The sequence below is a fragment of the Pleurodeles waltl genome, chromosome 6, assembly GCF_031143425.1.
Source record: "Pleurodeles waltl isolate 20211129_DDA chromosome 6, aPleWal1.hap1.20221129, whole genome shotgun sequence".
Classification (NCBI taxonomy): Eukaryota; Metazoa; Chordata; class Amphibia; order Caudata; family Salamandridae; genus Pleurodeles; species Pleurodeles waltl.
Genome location: NC_090445.1, coordinates 1,443,952,392 through 1,443,976,896, shown reverse-complemented (window position 1 = coordinate 1,443,976,896; position 24,505 = coordinate 1,443,952,392). Strand labels below are relative to the sequence as shown.

The following is a 24,505-nucleotide window of genomic DNA, read 5'->3' as shown; positions in this document are numbered from 1 at the left end:
TAGAAGGGGTTCAGGAAAATATAAATATATACACAAAACAGAAACATAAAAGGCAAGTAGCAAGATGACTGCTTGCTGTAAGCACTTGTTTAGGTGTTGCTGCAAACCACACATGAAACGTACACCGCAAACAACACAGCTAGTGGACAGAAAATGTCTAGGGCCAGATTTATAATACTGTTGCAACACTAAAGTCAGATTTATCAAGACATGTGAGACTATCTTGAGTGGACGTGCATGGCTTGATATATCTGGAGTAACGCAAGGCAGCACAAATCACTGCCTTGCATTACTCTGCCCAATGGAGGCATACCATGGGTGGAATGCGGGTGTTTCCAGCATGCACCCATGGAGTTTGGGGCATTCACAGATTTACTATTAGTGGTAGAACTGGAAATGCATCAGAATGCTATGGCTTCGTAGGTTAGACATAAGGAGGAGAGATATCTTTATCTCTCCTTGTTTTTCCTCTTTCTACATATGCTGCATTCCACAGTACACATAAAAAGAGGAAAAGGCATTTGAGGATTGTTTTGTACAAGGTGGTGTCTCTTCCTGCATATAAACAGTCTTGCCTGCAATGCAGGCACCCTTGCACCATGACGCAAGGGTGCCTGCGTTTGCACTAGGCAGCCAAAAGTGCACCAGTGCAAAGTAAGTACAGAAATGTGCTTATAATGTTATATATGGTGCATTCCTGCCCTTTCCCTTTTACACAGTGCAGTATGATAAATCTGGATCCTAGAGTTTCAAAACATAGTGCCAAAATGCCAACTTCATTCTTACCCTATAGAAATGTAGAATGTCACAAAAGGAGCTGGTACATTTTGAATTTTAATGAAACAATGATGCTACGTATGAATGTAAACATAATATTTCTTATGCTTTTTGCATATGGAACTCCAGTTCTGATGTCATTAAATCCCCGAGCAGACAATGCGTTATTACAAAGGGGGTGTAAAAAGTCCACTAGTACAATCCCAGTGGGTACATATTCTGCATTTGGCGGAAAAGAACTCAATAGTGCTGAATGTTAATGTGGCCCTGTTGTTTCATTCTTGTGACATCATTTTGGCCTTTTTTTAACTGTAATTCTGATAGGATTATGCCCCCCTGTTAAATATGGAGTGTTGTAAGGGTGGAGCATGGTTAGCTAATGTATAGAAAATAGTTTTGGCTTATTTAAGAAACACTCACATGATAACACATTCAGGTCGACTTCTGTAGAAAGTGACCGCTCAATTTTGTTGAGCTTGTTATGAATCTTTATGTTGCTGTGGTGTCCACTTATGCAGATGGAATTTTTTTTGTAAAATCATCCTCTATACTTAAACTTACAGGGCAAAGTAATCACATAGGTCACATTTTCACTATTACAGTTTGTGTGTGTGTCTCTGTCTCCCAGGGTTTCTCACTGTGAATTTCGACCTCTTTTGTGGTGATTGTAAATGGACACAGAGCATCTATCACAGGGGTGTAAACGGGCCCTCCGCCCCCGAATGTGCACAGACGACACACACACGAGTCATGGTGCATGTGGGACTGCCGGGTCTGCAGCCCCTGGTTTAATTTATAACCGCGGGCAAACGCCCTCCCACGTGCCCTCCGAGAGCAACAAAGTATGGGAGAGCCCAGGTGGCTCTCTACATCCCTCCCATGTTTTAATAAGAAAGAACGAGAACAGGACACAAAAGAAAACACACCAGTGAAACAAACTACACAAACAAAACGCCTCCGTTGAAACAGTCACTTCACCTAGTGGGTTTGTTCCCTCAGGATGTCCTCAAAGTCAGGAGGTTCCTATTCGCTGTCCTTGTATAGGGTTAACCTTGTTGACCCAAGGTCGTTCAATCAACAAAGTCTTTCAGCTGTCTGCTGGGCGCAGGATTAGGTTGGAGATGATACCTCTCACTCTGACCGATCAACACCCCGTCGCCCATTTCACCTGACCTGTTTGCCCCTGCATGGGGCAGCGCCTCTTGGGTGTCGGACGGTCCATCTGCTCCGCATTGTGGTGCGACAGCACCCTCTTCTTCCTCTTCCTCGCATTCGGTTACCAGCACGACACCAGCTCGTTTGAAGTGTGATGCATTTCTCGTCACCCTTTGTTCTTCCCAGCGGGCGGTCACCATGGACCCTCGGACCGTTACCACCTTCCACGCCTCCAGCTCAAACGTGTCTGAAACTTTCCTCCGGAGCGTCGGTTTTTCACGACCACACGATCGCCCACCTGACGATCACAACGACTGGTTCTCCTCCTCTCATTCGCCTTTTGATTCGTTAGCAGCTGGCGCTGTTGTGTGCCCTCCACGTCCAGCTCTGGAGACTCACATTAGGGATCAGCTGGGATGCAATCCCGCGGGGCTGTCTTAAACATTAATGCCGCTGGAGCACAGCCAGTCGTACTATGAGGTGTCTGCCGATATGCTCTCAAGAACTGGTGCATACAGTGTTCTCCATCTTCGCTTTGCTCCACCCCAATTCTCAATGCACGGTTGAGGGTCCTCATGAACCTTTTGACATCACCATTAGCCCGGGCCAGTAAGGCATGATCTTGCGGAGAAGTATGGCGAGCTTGTCAAGGTATGATTTAAACTCTTGTCCCTGAAAAGGGGGCTCATTGTCTGTTCTGACTTCGTCGGGAAGCCCAAAGAGCGCAAAAGATTTGTCCAGTACTGGTCTCACATTTTCAAAAGAAGTGGATACCACCACCTCTGTGACAGGAAACTTGGTGTATGAGTCAATCACGCCCATTGAATCGCCAAAGCCTCACTTTCGATCTGAACATAGCTGGTCTCTACAGCCGACAAGGCTCTGCTGGTGTATGCCACTGGGGCCCATTCCTGATGATGCTGTTCTTGCAAAAGAACCGCGCCCAGTCCTACTGGACTAGCATCCACCACTACCTCTGTCCGCTTCCAGGGGTTGAAGTATACCATGGTCAATTTGTCGAGTAACGCCGCCTTCACATCCTGGAATGCCTTGTCTGCTGCAGGGCTCCATTCCCACCGGTGATTAACCTTTGTAAGCTGCCTGAGTGGTTCTGCCATCGTGGCTAGCTGAGGTATGAATCAGCCACAGTGCACTTCCATCCCCAAGAAGCTTCTGACTTCTGTGGCACTCTGGGGAGTCGGGGCGTGGCGGATGGTGTCTGCTTTTCGCGGGTCCACCTGCAGTCCTTCCTTCGAGAAAATATATCCCAAAAACTCAATGGACGTTTGGTAAAACGCATACTTTCGTTTGTTCAGTGTGAGAACCGCGTCCGCGAATCTCTGCAGAGTGGCTCTCAGGCGGTGATGGTGCTCCTCACGTGTCTCGGAGTAGATTAAGATGTCATCACTTAGGTTGATAACCCCAGACAGACCAGATAGCGTTTCCCTGATGGCATTCAGAAACACCTACGCCGCTGAGGACACCCCAAAGCTCAACCTTTTAAATCGTCTTAGCTCCACATGGATCGAGAAGGTAGTAATGTTTCTGCTGTCCAGGTCCTGCTCTAGCTGGTGGTAACCAGAGTTTAGGTCCAGCTTTGAAAACCACTGTGCACCATTTAGATCCGCTAATATGTCGTTCATGGTAGGCGTGATGTGCTGCTCCCTCCAGATGGCACGATTACAGAGATGCATGTCCACACAGAGGTGTATGGCCCCTGGTTGTTTGGCCTTAGGCGCGATCACTAACGGCGAGACCCATGGGGTGGGCCCATCGACTTTTTCAATCAACCCTTGGTCTTCCAACAATTTCTCTCTCGACTGCCGGCCGTACATGAAAAGGCACCCAACAGTGTCTAGGCGACTGTCGTTATCTCTGCGTCGATGTGCAACTTAACACGCTTGCCTCAGAGTCTCCCCAATCCTCCAAATAGCTGCGGGAACTAGCTGAGAAGGGATTCAGTGTGTGATTCATACACCTGACGAATGAAAAGGACTAGTTCTAGGTCTTCCGCTGTGTGGCATCACAGTGGGGTGCCTCGATCTCCTTTGACCACGTAGAATTTCACACAAGTAGAGAGTTGTCCATTGGATTCAGATAGCTCGATTGTGCCTTGCAGAGGAAGCGGGTCCGCCGTGCGTGTAAATCTTGGTGTTACTCGTGGGCCGGCATGGTTTAGGAGATAGTTGTCGATACATGGCATCGTCCATCACATTGACTGATGCCCCGGTGTCAATGAGCACCATTGCGGGGGAGTCATTTATCTTCACTGCGCTCATGGGGGGATGGTCACCTCTTGTGCTGCCTCCATCCTGTAAACGAGTTGACAAAAATGTCCTCTTCCTCGTCCTCCTCATAGATTGGCATTTTGATGGCCATCTGCCCACATGGTGAGTTGTCTTCAGTACTTAAATTTTTCACTGTGGCCTTTCCCCTTGGATTCCCACTGTTTGCCTCTTCCCGTCTGGCATATCTTGGTAAAGTGGTTGCTCTTGCTACACCTGTTGCACGATTTATCTCTTGCCGGGCACCCGACATCTTGTGCTCATAGCCACAGCTGCTACATGCCCCCTCTCCCGTTCTCGAGTTGGGCCAACGACGCACAGAAGGTTGGTGGGGCTGGATGGTGTCCACCTGTTCCTCCTTCATGGGGGACCGGCACGCCACTGATGCTGCGGATAGGGTTTGCCCCTCATTGCGGCCATGGCGTCAGCTCGGACAGCAGACAGTTCATGGGAGCGTGCCAGAATTAAGATTTCATCTAGGGAGATACCTGGTTGACGCATGATCAATTTCCGGAGCATGTTGGACCGGCACCCCTGGATGATCTGGGCTCTGATCTCCTCGTGGTGGTTTAGGCCCAAACACGTGCTGGCAAGCTTTCTTAGCCGGGCGAAGAACATGTCGACTGACTCAACATCCGTTTGCTGAGCCTGACGCAGTTTGAAATGCTCATAATCGGGGTTCAGCTGAGGCTCAAAGTACTTGTTGAGCGCTGCCACAGCGGCATCATAATCCGTCTTGTCACCCGTGTCGGGGAGCGAGTCAAAGAGTTCGTCGCCTCCCATAAGTAGCATCAGAGATCTGCGCACCACCCATCCGTCTCTCTCGTAGCACAAAAGTAATTATCCAAACGGCCTAACCAGAGGCGCCAGTGTGGTGCTTCCATGGCGGGGTCTATCAACTGACTAAACGGGGGTAGTGCAGCTACTGAGGAGTGGGTACTGGGAGGGGCAGGTGCCGGTTGCTGCTCCTGTTCCTCCTGCAATGTGCACTCCCCTCACTGCGCATGTAGGTTTGGCCGGCCGTCGCGGGCCAGCGAAACATACATGCACAGAAGGCTGTCTCCAGCTCGGCAACACAGTTGACGGGTTGGAGAGAACCTGCACAGGCTCCCAGTGTGCCTGGGTGCTCCCTGCCAATCTTGACGCTGCTCTAAGCAGCGTCAGGATTGGCGCAGGGCAGGCTGGGAGCCTGTGCCTGCCTGCAGGATGGAAGAGAGGAGCGGTGCAGAGGTAAGTTTATTTTGTTTTTTTAATTTACATTTCTTTTACCCCCCCCCCGCCCCTTTACTCCTCCCATTCCCGCGCACGCTCCACCCCGCCCCATGTAACCCCGGTCAAGCCGCTGCTGGTTAGTATCAGAATATTTTAAGTCACATTCCAATTGGTGTACATATAGACATGCCACACTGGGAACAAAAGTGCTGCCCACAGAACTGTTCTGTATTTGCTGGGACAGGGTGTCATTATATGCAAAGTTATTTTCAGTGAGGGCCAAGCGAGATAGGGAGATAAAGTCCAATTCTGTGTTCTTTAAAACAGATTCATCTACCTCGATGGTACGCCTCTGGGGAAATCTCATGTAGAGGACCTCCGTGTCCAAGGTGGTAAGAATGCCAGTATCTGTGTCAATATTCAAATGATCCTTTATGTCCTTAAGAAAGGATAGCATTTTACTTACAAGGGATCTCAAGAGCCAATCGCAAAATGTGGATAATGGTTCCACTATTGAGTGAATCCCGGAATGTTTGACCTCACATATGCCTACTAGATTTTTCTTTGTGCATTATACTCAAGCCCTTTTTCAGCTCGAGTTTTACCAGTTTACATGTCATGGATTTCTGAATAATAAATGAGTGGGAGACAGTAGCTAGAGTGTAAACATCTTGCCAGAACCTATGCTGAAATGCAGATGTAGGTGGGGGCAAAGCAAGCAATGTGTTTCCTAGGACTACTGTTAACAGGGAGAACAAGTTCTAGAATACAAATAATGAAATGGAGAGACATGGAAACCACAAGCACCGGTGAAAAAATGAAAATGTTCATTATGTCCCACCTCCTGAAAGAATAGACTTCGCAGTCTTCCACATATCAGAAAGCCTGTTCAATCCCAGGTACCCGTTCTTAGTTGTGACATAAACATTATTTGTTTTTAATATTACGGAGGCTTGTTTGTTGCACTGTTTGTCTATCAGCCTGGCAGCATAGCCTTTGTCTTTTATAGTAGTCAGTGTAAGGTCTCCTGTTGGTCACTTTCGAATCTTGTCTTGCTGCCCGTGGTTGAATCTTCGCCTGCTCTTGCTTGTGACGCACATTTTCCGCGTGAAATGAGGTACTGGCCGCTGCTACAAGAACGCTACCTGTTCCGTGTGGAAGAGAAGCGTGCACTGATGCTGTCCCATAAATTTTCTGTGCTTGAAGAGATGTTTGCACCTCTGTTGTCAGTGATGTACCTCATTTGTGGGATAAGGAATCTTGCGCTCCTGTTGTTGTACCTTTGCTGTGTGTATGAGAAAGTTTTACACAGCTGCTCCTGCCCACATGACTCGTTCCTGGGGATGGTTGCCCCTCTCTGGTCAGTATTTTACCTCATCTGTACATAAAGGAAGCTTGAGCGCTGCGGGGGCGATTGTAATTACATCTTATGACTGCATGAGTACTTTATGCACTGCGGTTACTTTGGAAGTCTGTGCCTATGTTCTGGCTGCCAGCATGTTGGGTGTGTTACGGATGGTTGAACCACTTGTCAGTATACCACCTCATCTGTGGGTGAAGGTAGTTTGAGCTGTAGCACGACACAGGGTAAGGTGGGGCTAAATGAAGGCGAAGAATTACAGTACAGAGGCTAGACATTGATTGTTTACTTTTCGAGGCGTTTAGAGGGCACAGGGAGGAAGGCTTTTAGAAGCAGTTGGTAGAGATAGGTGTAGCCAGAATAATTGTTGTTTGCATGCTTCTTAAACTGTTCAAGGTCTGGGGCGTCTTTGGGATTCAGGGGTAGCTTGCCCAAGAGTCTGGGAGCATAGCTAGAAAGTGCTCTTTTCCCTGTGGTTTCTGAATCCCAGTGTTGTACATGGTATGCACTTAAGCCCATATTTATGGAAGCTTACCGTCGCCTTAGCACCATTTATTTTGGCACTAAAGCAGCGCTAACTTTACTCCATATTTATATTTTGACATTAGACCTGTCTGTGCAAAAGATAGTCTTGTAATGTTGCACCTGAAGATTAGCAGAAATTTAGGTTGTACGCGCCAAATCTAATGACTCAAGAAAAGATCGCTCTGTCGCCCCCAACTTGTTGTGCCATTTTTCAGCATGCTTCCCTGGGTCATCCAAGGTGAGAGCATTTAAATCCACATAAAGTTGGCTAAAGGAGCATAAATCCCTCCCGACCTAATGGTCTAACAGCTCTAACTTCTGAATGCAACAAGCATCTCTCTTTGCAACTCAGAAAATCGCTAATTTGCAAGTACTTAGAAAAATCCTTTTGGGGTATCTCAAACTTATCATGCAGCTCTTCAAATGAGTCTATTACATCAAGTGAAAACAAAATCCCCCAACCTCTCGATTCCATGCGTCACCCAGTTGGTGACGGGGGTAACCCTGTCAAATCTCTGGCAGGAATGAGTTTCTCGGTATCAAGATGTAATGGTGATAGCACCCCAGCCCTAGTTTTTATTTTAAACAAATCAGTCCCATAGACCTTCTTAAACCAAACTTTTTATTAAAATAACTGTCGCAAAAAAGGGACCTCTGGCTGCTTTCCTAAGAAGGACCTCATAAATAGAAGGTATACTGGTCCCCTGTTCCTGATCCCTAAAGAGTGGACCATATATTGAAGAGTGGCAGCCCAGTAATACAGTTTAAAATCTGGTACTGCCCAACCTCCTCTCTACCTGGGTAGATTAAGTACTTGAGCACCCATCTGGGCTTGGAGTAAGCCTATATAAACTGTGACCACGCTATTCACAGCTTCCATCCAGCAGTTATTAAATTCAAGAGGGAGTCCGACCAGAGGGCATCGCCACCATCACTGATATCGATGCTGCACGTCGTCTTGATGCTGACCCAGTGTTCGTGTCCCTGCAGAGTCTGAGATAGAGACCTCATTCCAAGGTAACGAGGGCTGGTGGCTTCTCTCATAGACATGCCATTGGCAGATTAGGTTTAACAAACCCAGCTCTCATTTAGGTAGGAGGCAAGGCCTATCATATTAGGGTATTAGGGCATATTACACCTCTCATGTCTTTACATGCTATTGCAGCCCATGCAACATATCGCAAATTGCAGTTGTTTTAAATAAAAACGATTAAAACTTTACTGCATCTTTGTCATTTCCTATGTTTGTATGAGACATAATATATGTGTGAGAAAGGGGTAATCTCCATTTAACCACGACACTCCCTGAGATGTCTTATTCTCGAGTCCATGCATAAAGGCTGCCACAAATCACCTTTTACTATTGTGTTTCTGGTGAGGTGCTGCTAGTGAGCCGGTTTGGTTGGGACAACAGTTGCGACTTGTTGTAGGATAGGCGTAGTCGCCTACAAACAAAAGTACTGTCATCCTTAAACCAGCAGTCTTGCCTAGAGCAAGAGTCCAAACTACGACAGGTACAAAATACAGTATTGTAGGCAAGAAATTCATCTTGATATTACAACGGCCCATTATTGATAAAAGTAGGTAGTCCAACCTGTGCAAATCGTTATCTGCCTGTGTCAGCACTGTCGCTAGATTGAATTCAACCAGCTGAACCAGTTCAGCTATTATAGTAACACCCAGATAAACTGCCTTCTTCACCACCCTACTGTCACTCAATCCTACAAAACAACTGCTGACAACCTGGGTCTTGCTCTGATTGAGCGAATAAGCAGAGAATAGCCCAAAGGCCTGTGCTATTCCCTCTATCTGAACTAACGCCACCGCCGGGCAGGCCACATCGTCCATGTAAGCAAGCACTTTACTATCCCAGCCTTGAAACTGCATAGGAGCGATCATGGGAGACAGCTCCAGTTTCTGAAAGAAAGGATCAATAATAGAGGGGAACAAGTGCACCATGCCTTGTGCCTCTATGGATTTGAATCAGACCTGACTGCCCCCTCCAAATTATATACTAGTGCTAGAATTTTGATACAGTACCTGCAAGGCCCTGATATAGCCCAGTCTGATACCATATCGGCCGATATATTGCCATAAATAGACCCAGGAGACCCTATCAAATGCCTTTTCTGTGTCTAACAGAATGAAGGCCATGGGGGTCGCAGAAACCAAAGCAGTGTCAAAAAGAGCGATGAGACGGCAAATATGATCTGTAGTTCTCCTCCCAGGAATAAACCTGTGCTGCCTTATCAATAACTGAACTCAATCATGAAGCTAGGATTTTAGAGTATATTATTGTATCGCTATTTATAAGTGTTATAGGCCGACATGATCCTGGGTTGTCTAGGGGTTTGTCTTTCCTTGGAAAGATAATAATATTAGCTGATGCCCAAGAATCTGGGGGGGTACCCCTTCTGAATCTGGGAAACTATAAACAACAAATCTGTCATTAGATAAGAGAAGAAGGTTTTGTAGAACTCCAGTGGACTCTAGTCTATGCCACCCGCTTTTCCCGATGGTAGGTCCCTATTAGTGACCTATAATTCTTCTAGTGAAAGAGGGGCTTCAAGCATTTGTCAATCTTCTACCCCCAGTGTCCCAAAGGGAATGGAAGTCAAAAAACACACTGCATCCTCCCATAAGGAATCTTCTCCAACCTCTTTATCCAGCCTCTCATAAAAGCCCCGGAAAAACCTCAGGAATCACATGGGCTTCAGAAACCCACTTCCCGCTAATGTCCAGAATATACCTTATTTCACTTTGAGTAGTTATTTGCCTAGCACGAATGGCCGGTTGGTGCCCCACTCATTCACTTTACTTGTATCTCAGTTTTCCAAACTAAAATGTTTGCGACAGCTATTTTACTAGAGATGTCAATAGTTGCAGTTTTAGTCAGAGCCACTCTATTTAGAGCCTTTAAGTCATCTCCTGTGAAGGCTACTTTAATTAGCTGAGCTTCTGCTTCCCCAAGTGCCATGATTAACTCAGCCTGCTGCTGCTTCTCTTTTTTTTGTTTTGCCCAGCACGCCGGCAATGAAGGCCTCACAAACAGCCCAGACTAAAGCACACCCCGATTAATCTCACAGAAAAACTCAGGAATCCAGCACCTCGTATGTTGCACGTAATCCTTGTTAAACAGGAGAGCACAAACAAAGGTCCATGTTGACTCTGTCAACCACATGCCAGCCACATCTAGTTGTAATACTAATGGACTGTTGGAAATGTATCAATCCTGGAGCCATGTAATAGAGTATGAAAAGCTAACATGAAATCTAGCCGGACATATGCCCTACGTTGTGCAAAGAAATGGGTGTTCCCCGGATCTGAGGCCTTAAGACTATGCCAAACATCTATCAGCCTGTGATCATCCATCAGATGAATCAGAGACTGTTCAACTTTTGGTTTCGGGCCGGTGTATGTCCTTGACCCTTTTTCCAGCCACCCCTCATTTCCATTAAAATGAAAATCCCCACAGAGTCCTATCAGGGTAGGCCAAAGAGCCAGCTCATTATTAAGCTAGTCAAACACTGCAGAGTCAACAGTGACTGACCCCTAAACTGTTGCTATTGTAAATTGCCCATTCCACACCCTCACACACCATGATCACCCTTCTTCCCAGTTTATTGCCTTTCATGTGCCTAAAAGAATAGGAAACACATCGAGTCCACATTCCCTACGTTGTGTTCCCAACAAACTTAAAGCCTATAGTTTTAAGCACAGGCTTCTTAGATGCTTCAATATCTGTCTCTTGCAAACAGAGAATATTAGCCTGCAACACCTTGAGATCATGTGCCACCCTCTTCCTTTTCCTACTATCATTCAACACGCAGATATTGACAGATGCAATTCATAATTTACCTGTCTTTTTTCACACAAAACGAATTCTGCAATAATAAACCTATGGGTTTTGCTTGTTTAACTAGTCTTCAACAACTCTCCATCCTGGTCATTGTAATCTTAGAACTTTGCTCAATGTACCACCACCACCCCTCCCTCCCTACCCACCTCGCAAGCCAGTCCCCAACCTAGCCTCACCTTGAAGCTTCCCTACATCACGTTCCAACACTTCTGCACACTCTTCCACAGCCGATATCCGAGCACCAATTTCTGCACATGTTTTTATTACCTTCCTTAAAGCCCCCTGAACTTTTTAATGTCGAGGCGGGCCCTATGACTCTCATTGCGAGCCTTTTCTTGTAGCTGCCTTATAGAAATTAGTATAAGGCTAAGACTGGGTTCCCTTTTGCCTGCAGAAGCCTGATAGTCTGGATCCCGAGTGGATAAATCTCCTTGCTGCAGGGCGTCTTTGGGGTAAGTGTGTCTTGTGCCAGAATAGTCCCATTTCAGCGTTCTGGCAACCAGAGAGCTGTTCCGCGCACCCTTTGACTGTTTTACATTTGCTCTTCTTTCTTGCCTCGGTGTTTCTTTCGTTCGACGGTGCGTGATTCTTCCTCCTTATTATATGAACTTGTTTTTTAGACTTCCGAAACTCTAGAGGAAAATGAGAACAGATTGGTATCCACGTCGCTAGGGTCTGCACTAGAAGATTTGGAGTCATCCGTAAGGGAGAAGAATTTGTCCACATGTTCTGGGAAGCAACCCACTAAATCCTGCTGAGGGACCAGACCATAACTTGGTTCGCCTTCCCTTGGTGTAGAGATCGCTTGGCTCTGAGCATCCAAGAGCATGCAGAAAACCTGGCCTTCTGTCCACTTGGGTTCTGCTACAGTATGATTACTGGCCTTTCCACGTTCCAGCCCAGCCACCATAGGGCACCAACAAATCTGCGCATGCCAGGTTGGGGTCAGCATGCTGCTTCTATTAGACCCTTGTGCGTGGGTGGCTCCCTCGCAGATCTTTAAAGTACGTATAGCCAGCATTCCCTCCACCATCCCTATCTAACCTCCCGGGACATCCTGGAGCTCCTTACCCGTTTCAGAGTGCAGTGGCTTGCAGCCTTCATGTGTCCTCCCGCCACCACAGAGGGAAGGTAGTTACCTGGTATCTCCCTGTCTCCATAGGGGTGTTGCTCCCTCCTCCTCCACCAGTGCCAGTTTTCCCGCTGGTTGCAATGATCTCCTCAGTAACTACAGTTACTGGAAAGTAATCCGCAATGGAGTGTTGTGAGTGCTGGCTTTCTGACTGCCCCAAAGAGATTCTCCATGATTAGACATCTTTCCTTGCACCTGTGCTGAAACCAAACCCTCCTCCCTCCTCAGGAGTTTTCTACTTCAGGCTTCCTAGCCCCCAGGATGCCACAGTCCATCACCAAGTGTGGCACAACTGTACAGATGAGGCCTGTTATTTCCTCTGGAAGGGGAAAAATATACACAGAATTGTAATTCCCCAAACCGGATGAAACAAATGTAGTCCCCCAGATATAGGTGGTGGGATATCACCTGGAATCACAGATTCCAGCCCTTCAGTGCCCCAGCAGCTATATTCCCATAACTCACATAGAGGCCCTTAAGGGATTAAAGAGACCGTTCTCAATGACTGCCTTTTTACGGTCCATACCAAGGGCAGCTCCCCTTTCTTCCACGAGTTTAAGGATAGTGCCACTGAAATTATGTGATTCTGCGGCTGGGGGGGGGGGGGGGGGGGGGGGAGGGTTCGCATAATTATGGAATTGCCACATAATCCATAATCTGATGCATAATTTACAGATTTCTACCCAAAAACAAATATTGTTTTAGTGGGTCAAACGCTACTAAAAATGTGCCAACATGTGTTGCTGCGCAGCAGAGGGCCCTCAGCAAAAACGTAGACTGTTCACCTTTCAGTTGCATATTGCTGTATTTGGATGTTAAACTAGTACTAATGTGGTGAAACCTTTGCGCAGATAGTGTTATTGTGTAAAAATGAGAAAATAATGTATTAATACTATTACAAACTGTGCAGCATTATGCTGCATAAAAGTATGTCCTTGCTGCCGAATTCAGTAAACTCTGCTGCATAATTTAGTCCTCCCTTGCTGTATAATTCCAGTGGCTCTGAGCGGAGTCAAGCACACTCAACAATAAAGTAATAACAAGCATTGGCAAAACCAATAAGTAGGATGCTGACTCCCGGACTTTGGTTTTGTGAATGCTTTTTTGTTTTTGCAAAACTGTATTGTTGAGGAAGCTGCCAATCTCAAAAGAGGAAAAGTAAAACAATATCAACTGAAAGCAATAAATATTTTTGGTGTCAAAATACACATAATGCCATATTCCTAGGCACTGAGGCTAAATACATAGTATGTGTGTGACTATGCTCCCTATGGAACAACAGAATATTCTTACTCATAGTGAAGTTTGCCAAATGCTGAGGTTGACTGACTCACTGCCCCATCCTGTATGCTACTTGTAGGCGGAAACAATATTGTTGTATTGTATTGTAATGGTATTTATATAGCGCTTACTACCCCTGACGAGGCGTCGAAGCGCTTTTCGGTGAGTAGCACGGTACTCTGGAACCCAACAAGAATTAGTGATGCATTAGTATCGGTAAATAATGAGTACAGTTTTAGTATTATTCTGAGTTAATTTGAGCCGCGAATATGAGAGTTTGTTAGTTAGTTTGACTGGAGTAATGGAGGGGTGGAGGAGGAAAGAAATCCAGAAGTGTTAATTGGGAGTATTTCCTTAATTTACTCAACCCAAAGGCTTGGGATGAGTAAAGGGGGATGGAGGAGGGAAGAGTATGTGGAAGGGTTAGGGAGAGCATAGAAGCAGGGTGAGATAAATGCTGGAGAATTTAGTAGGGTTTGTGGGAGGTGACAGTAGTAGAGTGAGGTTTGGTGAGTTATATGTGGAAGCGGAAGGAAGAGCTTAGGCAGAGTTATTTAGGAGATGAAAGTAGTAGAAAGGATTTGGGATGAGTCAGAGTGAGAATGGAGGATAGATTGATAGAGACATGACATATGATGATGGGTAGATAAGTATGATAAGATGAGAGCAGGAATTCATAGATATCTAGTAAAACAACCCACACAGGAGCCATGCAATGACCCATGAACATGCCAAGCACAGAAACAACATATACACATACATACATATATATATATACATACACACACGAATACACACACATATGCACATACAATACATAATTAGAACCATGGGTAAAATATACTTAGAATACAAGAGAGATCACAGCACACAGTATACAGTGGTAAAACATCAACAAGATTAAGATATTTTGTCGTTGTATGAAATGGTCAAACAGATAAGAGTTAGAGTCTTGTCTTCAGAGAAAAGTTCATTTATTCGGAACGAAGTAACGTTCAGTGAGACAGAAACCGTTTTTCCAAAAACAGCCAAGCAGCCAACACGTGTTTCGTCACACCAGTGACTTTTTCAAGGCTGTAAATAAACATATATATGTATACCTAATATAAGTATAGTAATTCAGTACAGAACGCAATATAAAAAGTGTGACTTGATAGTGACATTATATACAGAGAACAGATGCGTGAAAAGTGACAAAATTAAAGGCACTGTAAAAGAAGCAAAACCTTGAACCGTAGGGGACATGGCTTCAGCGTGCACCAGATTATTACTGGAAAAATGTTACAGGGCACCCAAGTCAAAAAGATAGTCCAAAAGAAACAAACGAAGAAAAAGAAAACAGCCCAGGTGACCTAAAAGAATCGAGAAGAGAGTATAGTGAAGACAATTATCCAAATGGAGGTAGTCACAACAACTTTTACTGTAGTGGTGAGAACCCAGCAAACCAAGAGGTGTAGTGATGAGAAAATGTTAAAAAGTATATGTGTACATCTCTAATCATACCCGAGAGTTTGCGGAAAGAGTTTTGCGAGCAAAAAATCCACTGCGTCTTAGAAGCTTTATGAAGTCCAAATAATACTTAGTTTTCTAAAAGGGGGAAAAAATATATAATGAGAAAAAACAAATGGGAAAAAGTAAAAATATATGCTTTCGGTGAGAAATATTGTGATGAGCTCAAAGTATTAGTTTGAGTGGAAGATAAATAGGAAAAAGATACCTTTAAGTAGTTTTTTCAACGCCGAAAATAGGCGATTCTAGGGAAACGTGGGAAATGATCCATCTATGGTAAGGGACCCTGGTAAGTCCGCATGTGATTTTCTATTGGTAGATAAAAGATAACAAATGCACGAGTAAAAACGGGGGAAGAGAAGGAAATTCCATGTAAGCTGAATGGAAATATGAGGCACCGGGCTTGTACCTCTAACGTTAAGCCTTACTTTAAAAAAGGGGGGGGGGGGGGGAAAGAATGATGAGAAGGTAATTCACCATTCAGTCGGTATACTCTGGGTAAATGTCCAGGTTGTGTAAAGAAACTCGTTAAGATATCCCAGTGTGAATTAATCGTGATTTAAAAAAGGTAATGTTTTTAAACTTTGGAAAGGCAGTGATAGTGACATGGGTGGTAGTTGTCAGAAGATGTTAATGCTGTCCGTAATTTCACAAGGGTGTGCGGACACTTATCGTAACTATTCAATAGGACAGAGTCATATAGTCGGCAAATAGCTGCTACACGAAGACACTCTAACAAATAGACTATAAAAATGCCTACAAAGAGGTACTGGGGTTGGAACAGACCGGGGTTCAAATTCCCCGTAGGACAAATGTAAATGTCCAGCCGTGTATCTAATTCACGCGCTAGAGACGTTACGAGTAAAGACAAACAAAAAACTAAATACTAAGAGATGCCCTAAAAAAAAAAAAAAAAAAAAAATTAATTTTAATATGCGAGTTCAGTAGAAAACGGGGGGCCAATTAACCGTAATGCACATATTAATGTCCGGCCGGATGCCTCGAACATGCGCACACAGGCGTAACGAGGTAACCAAACTAAAGCCGTCAGGATTAGAATAGTTACGAGTTCTGACTTACCAATGGTTGAGAAAGGGGCAGCCGCCCAGTCCGTGTGCCGGTGTCGTGATCTCTGAAGCGAGATCAAACGTGGTGAGTACGTTGAAGTCTCGTGTGAATTAACACGTGACTCACAGCATCAGCGCAATGAAAAGGGGACTACAACCATCAGCGCAATGAAAAAGGACTCCGTAGGCAAACTCAAACGACGGGATGTATAAAACATATTTAAGAATGAAACCATATTATTTTTGTATAATAATTATTATACAAACATACTAAGGTGTAGAACATGGGTAAACTTAGTTGAACATGCAAGTATAATAGTAAAATGAAAATTGTAATATAAGACAGAGTAACAGAAAAAGGGGGGGCCCGTGACCCACAAACTGAGGTGTAGAACACAGGTAAAATTAGTTGAACATGCAAGTGTAATAGTCAAATGAAAATTGTAATATAAGGCAGAATGACAGAAAAGGGGGGGCCAGTGACCCAAAAAGGAAAAGGCCATTAGTCCTAAGATTCACCAGGTTTCTTACAGAGAAATGAAAAATATCTTTGAACAAAGGTTAACATTGGCGTAACATATCCACAGGTAGCAACAATGATATTTATACATGTAAAACAGGTCAGGTTGGTAACAAACATCAGTGGTGATTGCTGTTTTATTTCAGAAAAACACATAATTCCCTGTCCACATTAAGACCCATCTCTACCGCCCTAAGTTTCAGTATCCATTTCGCTTCACTTTTTCGTAGGTCCAGTGTCCTATTTCCATACCTAGGTGCAGTAGCGACATGTGTGATACCATGGAATCTGATGTTACGGATGTCATCCTCTCCATGTTGTTGATTGAAATGTGTGGCAAGAGGGTACAACTGATTCTGATTTCTGATGGCCCTAATGTGTTCCTGTATGCGTTCCTTCAGCTTTCTGACTTCACCTACTAACCCAGCCCGGAGTACCTGGCTCCCCAATGCACCAGCGGGTTTTTACAAATGTGGCTGCTGCATCTCGTGCACATTGGCCCTCAACAAAACCATAACTTTCTCCTACAATACTGGGGTCATTTACCATATCAGACAATTCATTAATTGCAACACCAAATACACAGTGTACTGCATAATATGTGTCTGTGGTCTAATATACGTGGGCAGTACAATCCGCCCTCTGAAGGAACGCATACAGGAACATATTAGGGCCATCAGAAATCAGAATCAGTTGTACCCTCTTGCCACACATTTCAATCAACAACATGGAGAGGATGACATCCGTAACATCAGATTCCATGGTATCACACATGTCGCTACTGCACCTAGGTATGGAAATAGGACACTGGACCTACGAAAAAGTGAAGCGAAATGGATACTGAAACTTAGGGCGGTAGAGATGGGTCTTAATGTGGACAGGGAATTATGTGTTTTTCTGAAATAAAACAGCAATCACCACTGATGTTTGTTACCAACCTGACCTGTTTTACATGTATAAATATCATTGTTGCTACCTGTGGATATGTTACGCCAATGTTAACCTTTGTTCAAAGATATTTTTCATTTCTCTGTAAGAAACCTGGTGAATCTTAGGACTAATGGCCTTTTCCTTTTTGGGTCACTGGCCCCCCCTTTTCTGTCATTCTGCCTTATATTACAATTTTCATTTGACTATTACACTTGCATGTTCAACTAATTTTACCCGTGTTCTACACCTCAGTTTGTGGGTCACGGGCCCCCCCCCTTTTTCTGTTACTCTGTCTTATATTACAATTTTCATTTTACTATTATACTTGCATGTTCAACTAAGTTTACCCATGTTCTACACCTTAGTATGTTTGTATAATAATTATTATACAAAAATAATATGGTTTCATTCTTAAATATGTTTTATACATCCCGTCGTTTGAGTTTGCCTACGGAGTCCTTTTTCATTGCGCTGATGGTTGTAGTCCCCTTTTCATTGCGCTGATGCTGTGAGTCACGTGTTAATTCACACGAGACTTCAACATACTCACCACGTTTGATCTCGCTTCAGAGATCACAACACCGGCACACGGACTGGGCGGCTGCCCCTTTCTCAACCATTGGTAAGTCAGAACTCGTAACTATTCTAATCCTGACGGCTTTAGTTTGGTTACCTCGTTACGCCTGTGTGCGCATGTTCGAGGCATCCGGCCGGACATTAATATGTGCATTACAGTTAATTGGCCCCCCGTTTTCTACTGAACTCGCATATTAAAATTTTTTTTTTTTTTTTTTTGAGGGCATCTCTTAGTGTTTAGTTTTTTGTTTGTCTTTACTTGTAACGTCTCTAGCGCGTGAATTAGATACACGGCTGGACATTTACATTTGTCCTACGGGGAATTTGAACCCCGGTCTGTTCCAACCCCAGTACCTCTTTGTAGGCATTTTTATAGTCTATTTGTTAGAGTGTCTTCGTGTAGCAGCTATTTGCCGACTATATGACTCTGTCCTATTGAATAGTTACGATAAGTGTCCGCACACCCTTGTGAAATTACGGACAGCATTAACATCTTCTGACAACTACCACCCATGTCACTATCACTGCCTTTCCAAAGTTTAAAAACATTACCTTTTTTAAATCACGATTAATTCACACTGGGATATCATAACCAGTTTCTTTACACAACCTGGACATTTACCCAGAGTATACCGACTGAATGGTGAATTACCTTCTCATCATTCTTCCCCCCCCCCCCTTTTTAAAGTAAGGCTTAACGTTAGAGGTACAAGCCCGGTGCCTCATATTTCCATTCAGCTTACATGGAATTTCCTTCTCTTCCCCCGTTTTTACTCGTGCATTTGTTATCTTTTATCTACCTATAGAAAATCACATGCGGACTTACCAGGGTCCCTTACCATAGATGGATCATTTCCCACGTTTCCCTTGAATCGCCTATTTTCGGCGTTGAAAAAACTACTTAAAGGTATCTTTTTCCTATTTATCTTCCACTCAAACTAATACTTTGAGCTCATCACAATATTTCTCACCGAAAGCATATATTTTTACTTTTTCCCATTTGTTTTTTCTCATTATATATTTTTTCCCCCTTTTAGAAAACTAAGTATTATTTGGACTTCATAAAGCTTCTAAGACGCAGTGGATTTTTTGCTCGCAAAACTCTTTCCGCAAACTCTCGGGTATGATTAGAGATGTACACATATACTTTTTAACATTTTCTCATCACTACACCTCTTGGTTTGCTGGGTTCTCACCACTACAGTAAAAGTTGTTGTGACTACCTCCATTTGGATAATTGTCTTCACTATACTCTCTTCTCGATTCTTTTAGGTCACCTGGGCTGTTTTCTTTTTCTTCGTTTGTTTCTTTTGGACTATCTTTTTGACTTGGGTGCCCTGTAACATTTTTCCAGTAATAATCTGGTGCACGCTGAAGCCATGTCCCCTACGGTTCAAGGTTTTGCTTCTTTTACAGTGCCTTTAATTTTGTCACTTTTCACGCATCTGTTCTCTGTATATAATGTCACTATCAAGTCACACTTTATATTGCGTTCTGTACTGAATTACTATACTTATATTAGGTATACATATATATGTTTATTTACAGCCTTGAAAAAGTCACTGGTGTGACGAAACACGTGTTGGCTGCTTGGCTGTTTTTGGAAAAACGGTTTCTGTCTCACTGAACGTTACTTCGTTCCGAATAAATGAACTTTTCTCTGAAGACAAGACTCTAACTCTTATCTGTTTGACCATTTCATACAACGACAAAATATCTTAATCTTGTTGATGTTTTACCACTGTATACTGTGTGCTGTGATCTCTCTTGTATTATATTAATTGTGTACCAACCCTACACAGTATTGTTGCCTAAGGGTAGTAGGGCATATGATCACTTGCACCACACCCTACTTTCAAGACTTATAACTCATATGTACACTCGCCATGAGTGCGGCCGCTTTGCACCCTGACTACCCATTATAGTGGTAAAATATACTTAGTCAAACAGGTTTAAAGAGTATGTGTGTATTTTATTGGTATGACATAGTAGCGATACATATTTTCTATAGAAACTATACATAACTAGAAATATACACATAATCTGAAAAAAATATTTATCAATAAAGGCATATGCAATTCATAGTTGTTTGAATATGGTGATTATGAAGGAAAGAGCCAACTCTTGAGTAGTTTTCTGAAGTCAAGAAAGTTATCTGTGGCTCTTATAGTTGGGGGTAATGAATTCTATAGTTTGGCTGCTTTAACGGAGAAAGATGTACCACCTATAGTCTTTTTCTTGTATGGTAGTGTTCTAGTAGTGTTCTAAGGCGAAATGCCAATCTTGAGCGGAGGTTTCTTTGTTGGATGTATTTGGTTATTTCGTTTCTAATAAAAAGCGGTCCTGTTCCATGTATAGCTTTGTGGGTGATACAAAGCAGCTTGAAAGTGCATCTTCTGGCAACGGGTAACCAGTGTAGTGCTCTCAAGGCAGGGGAGATGTGGGCTTGCGGCTTTACATGTAATAAATAGTAGCCTGGCTCCGGAATTCTGGATACGTTGTAGTTTTTTCATAACAGATAGAGATGATCCATGGTAGAGCCATTGGCATAATCCAGTTTGGATAGTACAAGCGAGATAGTAGCTTGCACCTTGTGTGGAAATCCGAGGTGGGGGAAGATGCGTTGTAAAGTCTTCAAGGTGATGAGGCTTGTTCGTGCTAATTTGTCCACTTGGGCATTCATAGTTAACTTGGAATCCATTGTGATTCCTAGGTTTTTAACTTCCTTGGATAATTGAGGAGGCGGTCCGAGATCATCAGGCCAGATGCACAGAGGGTCATAACTTTTCCAGTCACCACATATGAGTATTTCTGTTTTGGAGATATTTAGTTTGAGATGGCTCCAGGTCATCCACTGATCAACGGCTCTGAGGCAACTGAAGATTTGTGAGTTTTCAATGTTTTAGGGGCATTCTAATTTAAGTAGTATTTGTGTGTCATCTGCATAGTTGTAGCATGTGAGTTGGAAATCATTGATCAGTTCTGGTAAAGATATCATGTAGATGTTGAAAAGCAAAGGTGAGATGATTGACCCTTGGGGACCCCTGCTTTTGTGAGGTAGGGTTCGGACGAGAAGGGGGCGAGTGGCTGATATTCGATCTTTTTTGAAGATAGGAAGTAATCCAGTCGAGAGCAATCCCTTGTATGGTGGCTTCGTGGAGTCTTTGAATTAGGGTGTCATGGTCAACCTTATCAAAGGCAGCCAAGATATGAATTACACAATAACCCAACGGACAAAGGGCGCTTGCTGAAGCCCCTATACATATGTATGTTACACATTCAACTGTAGTCAAATCAGCAGGTTTTAGGTAACGTCAGACCAACTTTAAAAAACATGCGCTCTATCGTTTACGACTCGTTAAATCGGCACGGCGACCAGATAAGCCCCTCACCCTGGGCACTCGCGCACACTTCAACACATTCCCTGTTGGTCTTCCCGCAATTTCAACATCCAAGAAATCTAACGATGTTCGAGCTACTTGTGTGCTAATGCGCTTTGCCAACTCGTCAGAGGTTTGAAGTGCTATATGTATGCAAGTACAATACAATAATATTGGATGTTACGAGGATGCAGCGAAGAAGAGGTCCTTACCCTGCAAAAGTGATGTCGGTGGAATCTTCCAGACCCCGATACTTGTCTCAGTTTGAAAACTCGCAGCTCTGCCTTCAACATCCTTTCACCCTTCCCTGCCGACGAAATGTTGAAGTAGAAATAGGACTGGTCCTGCGCACGTACTGGAAGAAAGGAGGTCACAGGTGGTCAGAGCAGTGACGTAACTTAAAATGCTGTGACGCCGCCTCACATTAATGTTCACATCTAAAGGGGGCGGAGTGCAGGGAGACCCAGGGTTCATGTGAGAGCAAAACAAAGGCTATCGTTACGCATCACAAATATGCATGCCTGTATGGGAAATACCGTGGGATTAGTGACTCCAGCAGTACTGGCCAGGCGCTTAATAAACCTATGCATTATAACTGACAGTCCTTATTTCCCCAAGAAGAAAAAATCTAAACATTACGATAAAAACCAGGCAAGGTGAATAGTTTTCAGCTAAAGTAAGTGCGTTAGGCAGAACGCCTGTGTACAGCACCGCCGTGCTTCTCTCAGTGGGCATCCTTTCTCTGAGGGTGAGAGCGAACATGAGTGACTGTGCGTGCATCCGTCCTTCTGGCATGGAGCGAGGTGTCAACCTTGGGTCCCACGCACCCTTCTATGGATCCGTGTTATCTGGTTGTGACATGTCACCAAAGAATAGCGCATTATGAGATCTATATCTGAAGTGGGACATATGGTGAATAAAAGGGAATCACCTTTTATTTTAAGAGATTACTTGCACACACTCGGCATTACCCTAACAGTGATAGATGGTACACAATGTATCCTGTAGTCAATAAATCCTCACCAGTACCTACAGGTTGCCAATTTAGAAAACAAAACCTAATTGACCTGCTGGTGTCGAACTCTTCGATGGTGAGTAGAGGGGCTCTAATCTGTATGGCAATCTGGCAGTGCCCCGAGGGCTAGATTGACAGGTCAGTGCATGGGTCGGATTTATGGCTGCTTTGCGGCCTGTTTTATGGTCTGGTGTGCTGTTTTTTCAGATTTCCCCGATATCATAACAAAGGCTTTGTGCAGCAAGCACAAATGCAGACAGTCCCAAATACCTTGCAAAACACGTCAGTTCGAACTTGCTGCGATTTGCAAATGTGGGGCAATATTTTAGCTATTTGATTCGATAATGAGGACTACTTTTATTCTGGTGCCCGGGCCTTTTTTCTGTCCCAGTCCCACCCTGATTGATATGGTGGAGGGGGACGTTAAGCAGGGTACAGAGTTCATGATATTTGGACCTTAAGTGCTCTTCAGTGGGGACTCCAGAAAACCAACGTGCAATAACCTGAGGTGCCCTTGATTGCTGACAGATGAGGCCAGTGAAGAAATGCATGTACTGTTCCATACCTTGCAAAACACGAGTCTTTTCAAGTTCGAAACTGTCCCGATATGCCAATGTGGAGCACTTTTTTATCTGTTTGATTCACCAATAGGGGCCACTTTTACATTGGTGTCGGACCTGTGTTCTGTCACAGTCCGACCCAGGATGAGGCAGGTGCTCCTGACACCCCCTCACTCGTACCTTAACCCAAGAAGCGATCCTTACCTTTGTCCTCGAAGCTCCGCACCACGTTGCCCTGCTGCAGCCCGTAGCCTTTGGTGATGCCATCGAGGTCCGCCACAGCGTTGAAGAGGTCTACCATGAACTGAGGGGGCTTCCGTTGAGGTATGGTGTTGGGGGGCATCTCTCCAATGGAGAACACCTCGTGTAGCATCTGGATGGCCTCAGAAATAACCCCCGATTCTGAGGAACTCTTTACAGACTCCTTCCTGGGGTCCTGCAAGGTCACCCACAGCATGAGGACTGGCCTGCACACCACCAGCCACACACAAAGCAGCCACGTGCCCATGCCGGACCCAGAGGCCGACATCAAGAGGAGATCCTCCGTGCGGGTTCTCTCCTCTGGCCTATGCTGGGATGCTCTTTGTTGACACCTTCCCAGTTGTGGTGGTCAGGAGAGTGGGAAGTCCTTGAGGGATGGATGCAAGATTTCTGAAGCTTCTAAAATGTCCAGCCTACTGCAGACTCCACCAGGACCGCCAACATGCACAAACACAAGGGAAGAGCATGAGCAGGAACCAAGGCTAGAAACCTGAACCAAGGGCATTAACCAAACGGAGCGGCGTGATTGAATTCTAGCGCCTTGAAGCAGGTGTAGACGGACGAATAAAACTTAAGGGCATAAAATAAAAAGCAGAGGGGATGATTTAGATAAATTAGGATAAATTACCCAGCGGAGGAGCCGGTCTTTGGGTAAGACTCCAGCATGTAGCCCCACCTGGCCAGCACTGGAGCTCCCCATCCATCGAGCCCCTATTAAGCGAGGACAGCTCCGTTTAGGCGCTGGGAATCTCATCATTCACCCCGGGAGGCTGACGGCATTGACAGCACAGAGCAGGGCCGCGGGCTCTCGATAAGGCTGAGCAAACACCGAGCACTGATTGCCTTATTCCTCACCATTGTCATCGGGCGGCTTGTTTACCAGGCCCAGATCTCAGGTGTGCCCGCGGGATGTGCGCCAGGCCCGAGGCAGCGCCAGCGAAGGACCCCCGGGCCCCTCTTCCCGCAAAAGACGTCACACCATTATAAACCGCGAGGCATGGGGATATCTGCCACGTGTATGGTATGAACCAAGGGTGTTTCAGTTAGAAGCTGTGCGACTATGCTCAGTGTCCGAATACTGCACTACAGAGCAAGTAAGTA

At 44.7% G+C, this 24,505-nt stretch overlaps 1 protein-coding gene across 3 annotated transcripts in view; it reads right to left on the bottom strand.

The window, feature by feature from the left end:
* Positions 1–24,127, bottom strand: part of LOC138300945 (bone morphogenetic protein 2-like) — an 82,107-nt gene extending 57,980 nt beyond the window's left edge. The window contains exons 1-2 of one of the 3 annotated variants that reach the window (XM_069240875.1): positions 23,348–24,127; positions 21,781–21,923 (exon numbers count right to left, since the gene is read on the bottom strand). In XM_069240875.1, coding sequence (XP_069096976.1) covers positions 21,781–21,923; positions 23,348–23,672 — 468 coding nt within the window. In that variant the 5' untranslated portion in view covers positions 23,673–24,127. The remainder of the gene's footprint in view (positions 1–21,780; positions 21,924–23,347) is intronic. The other 2 variants (XM_069240873.1, XM_069240872.1) reach the window with 2 other exon arrangements.
* Between the last annotated feature and the right edge of the window lie 378 nt (positions 24,128–24,505).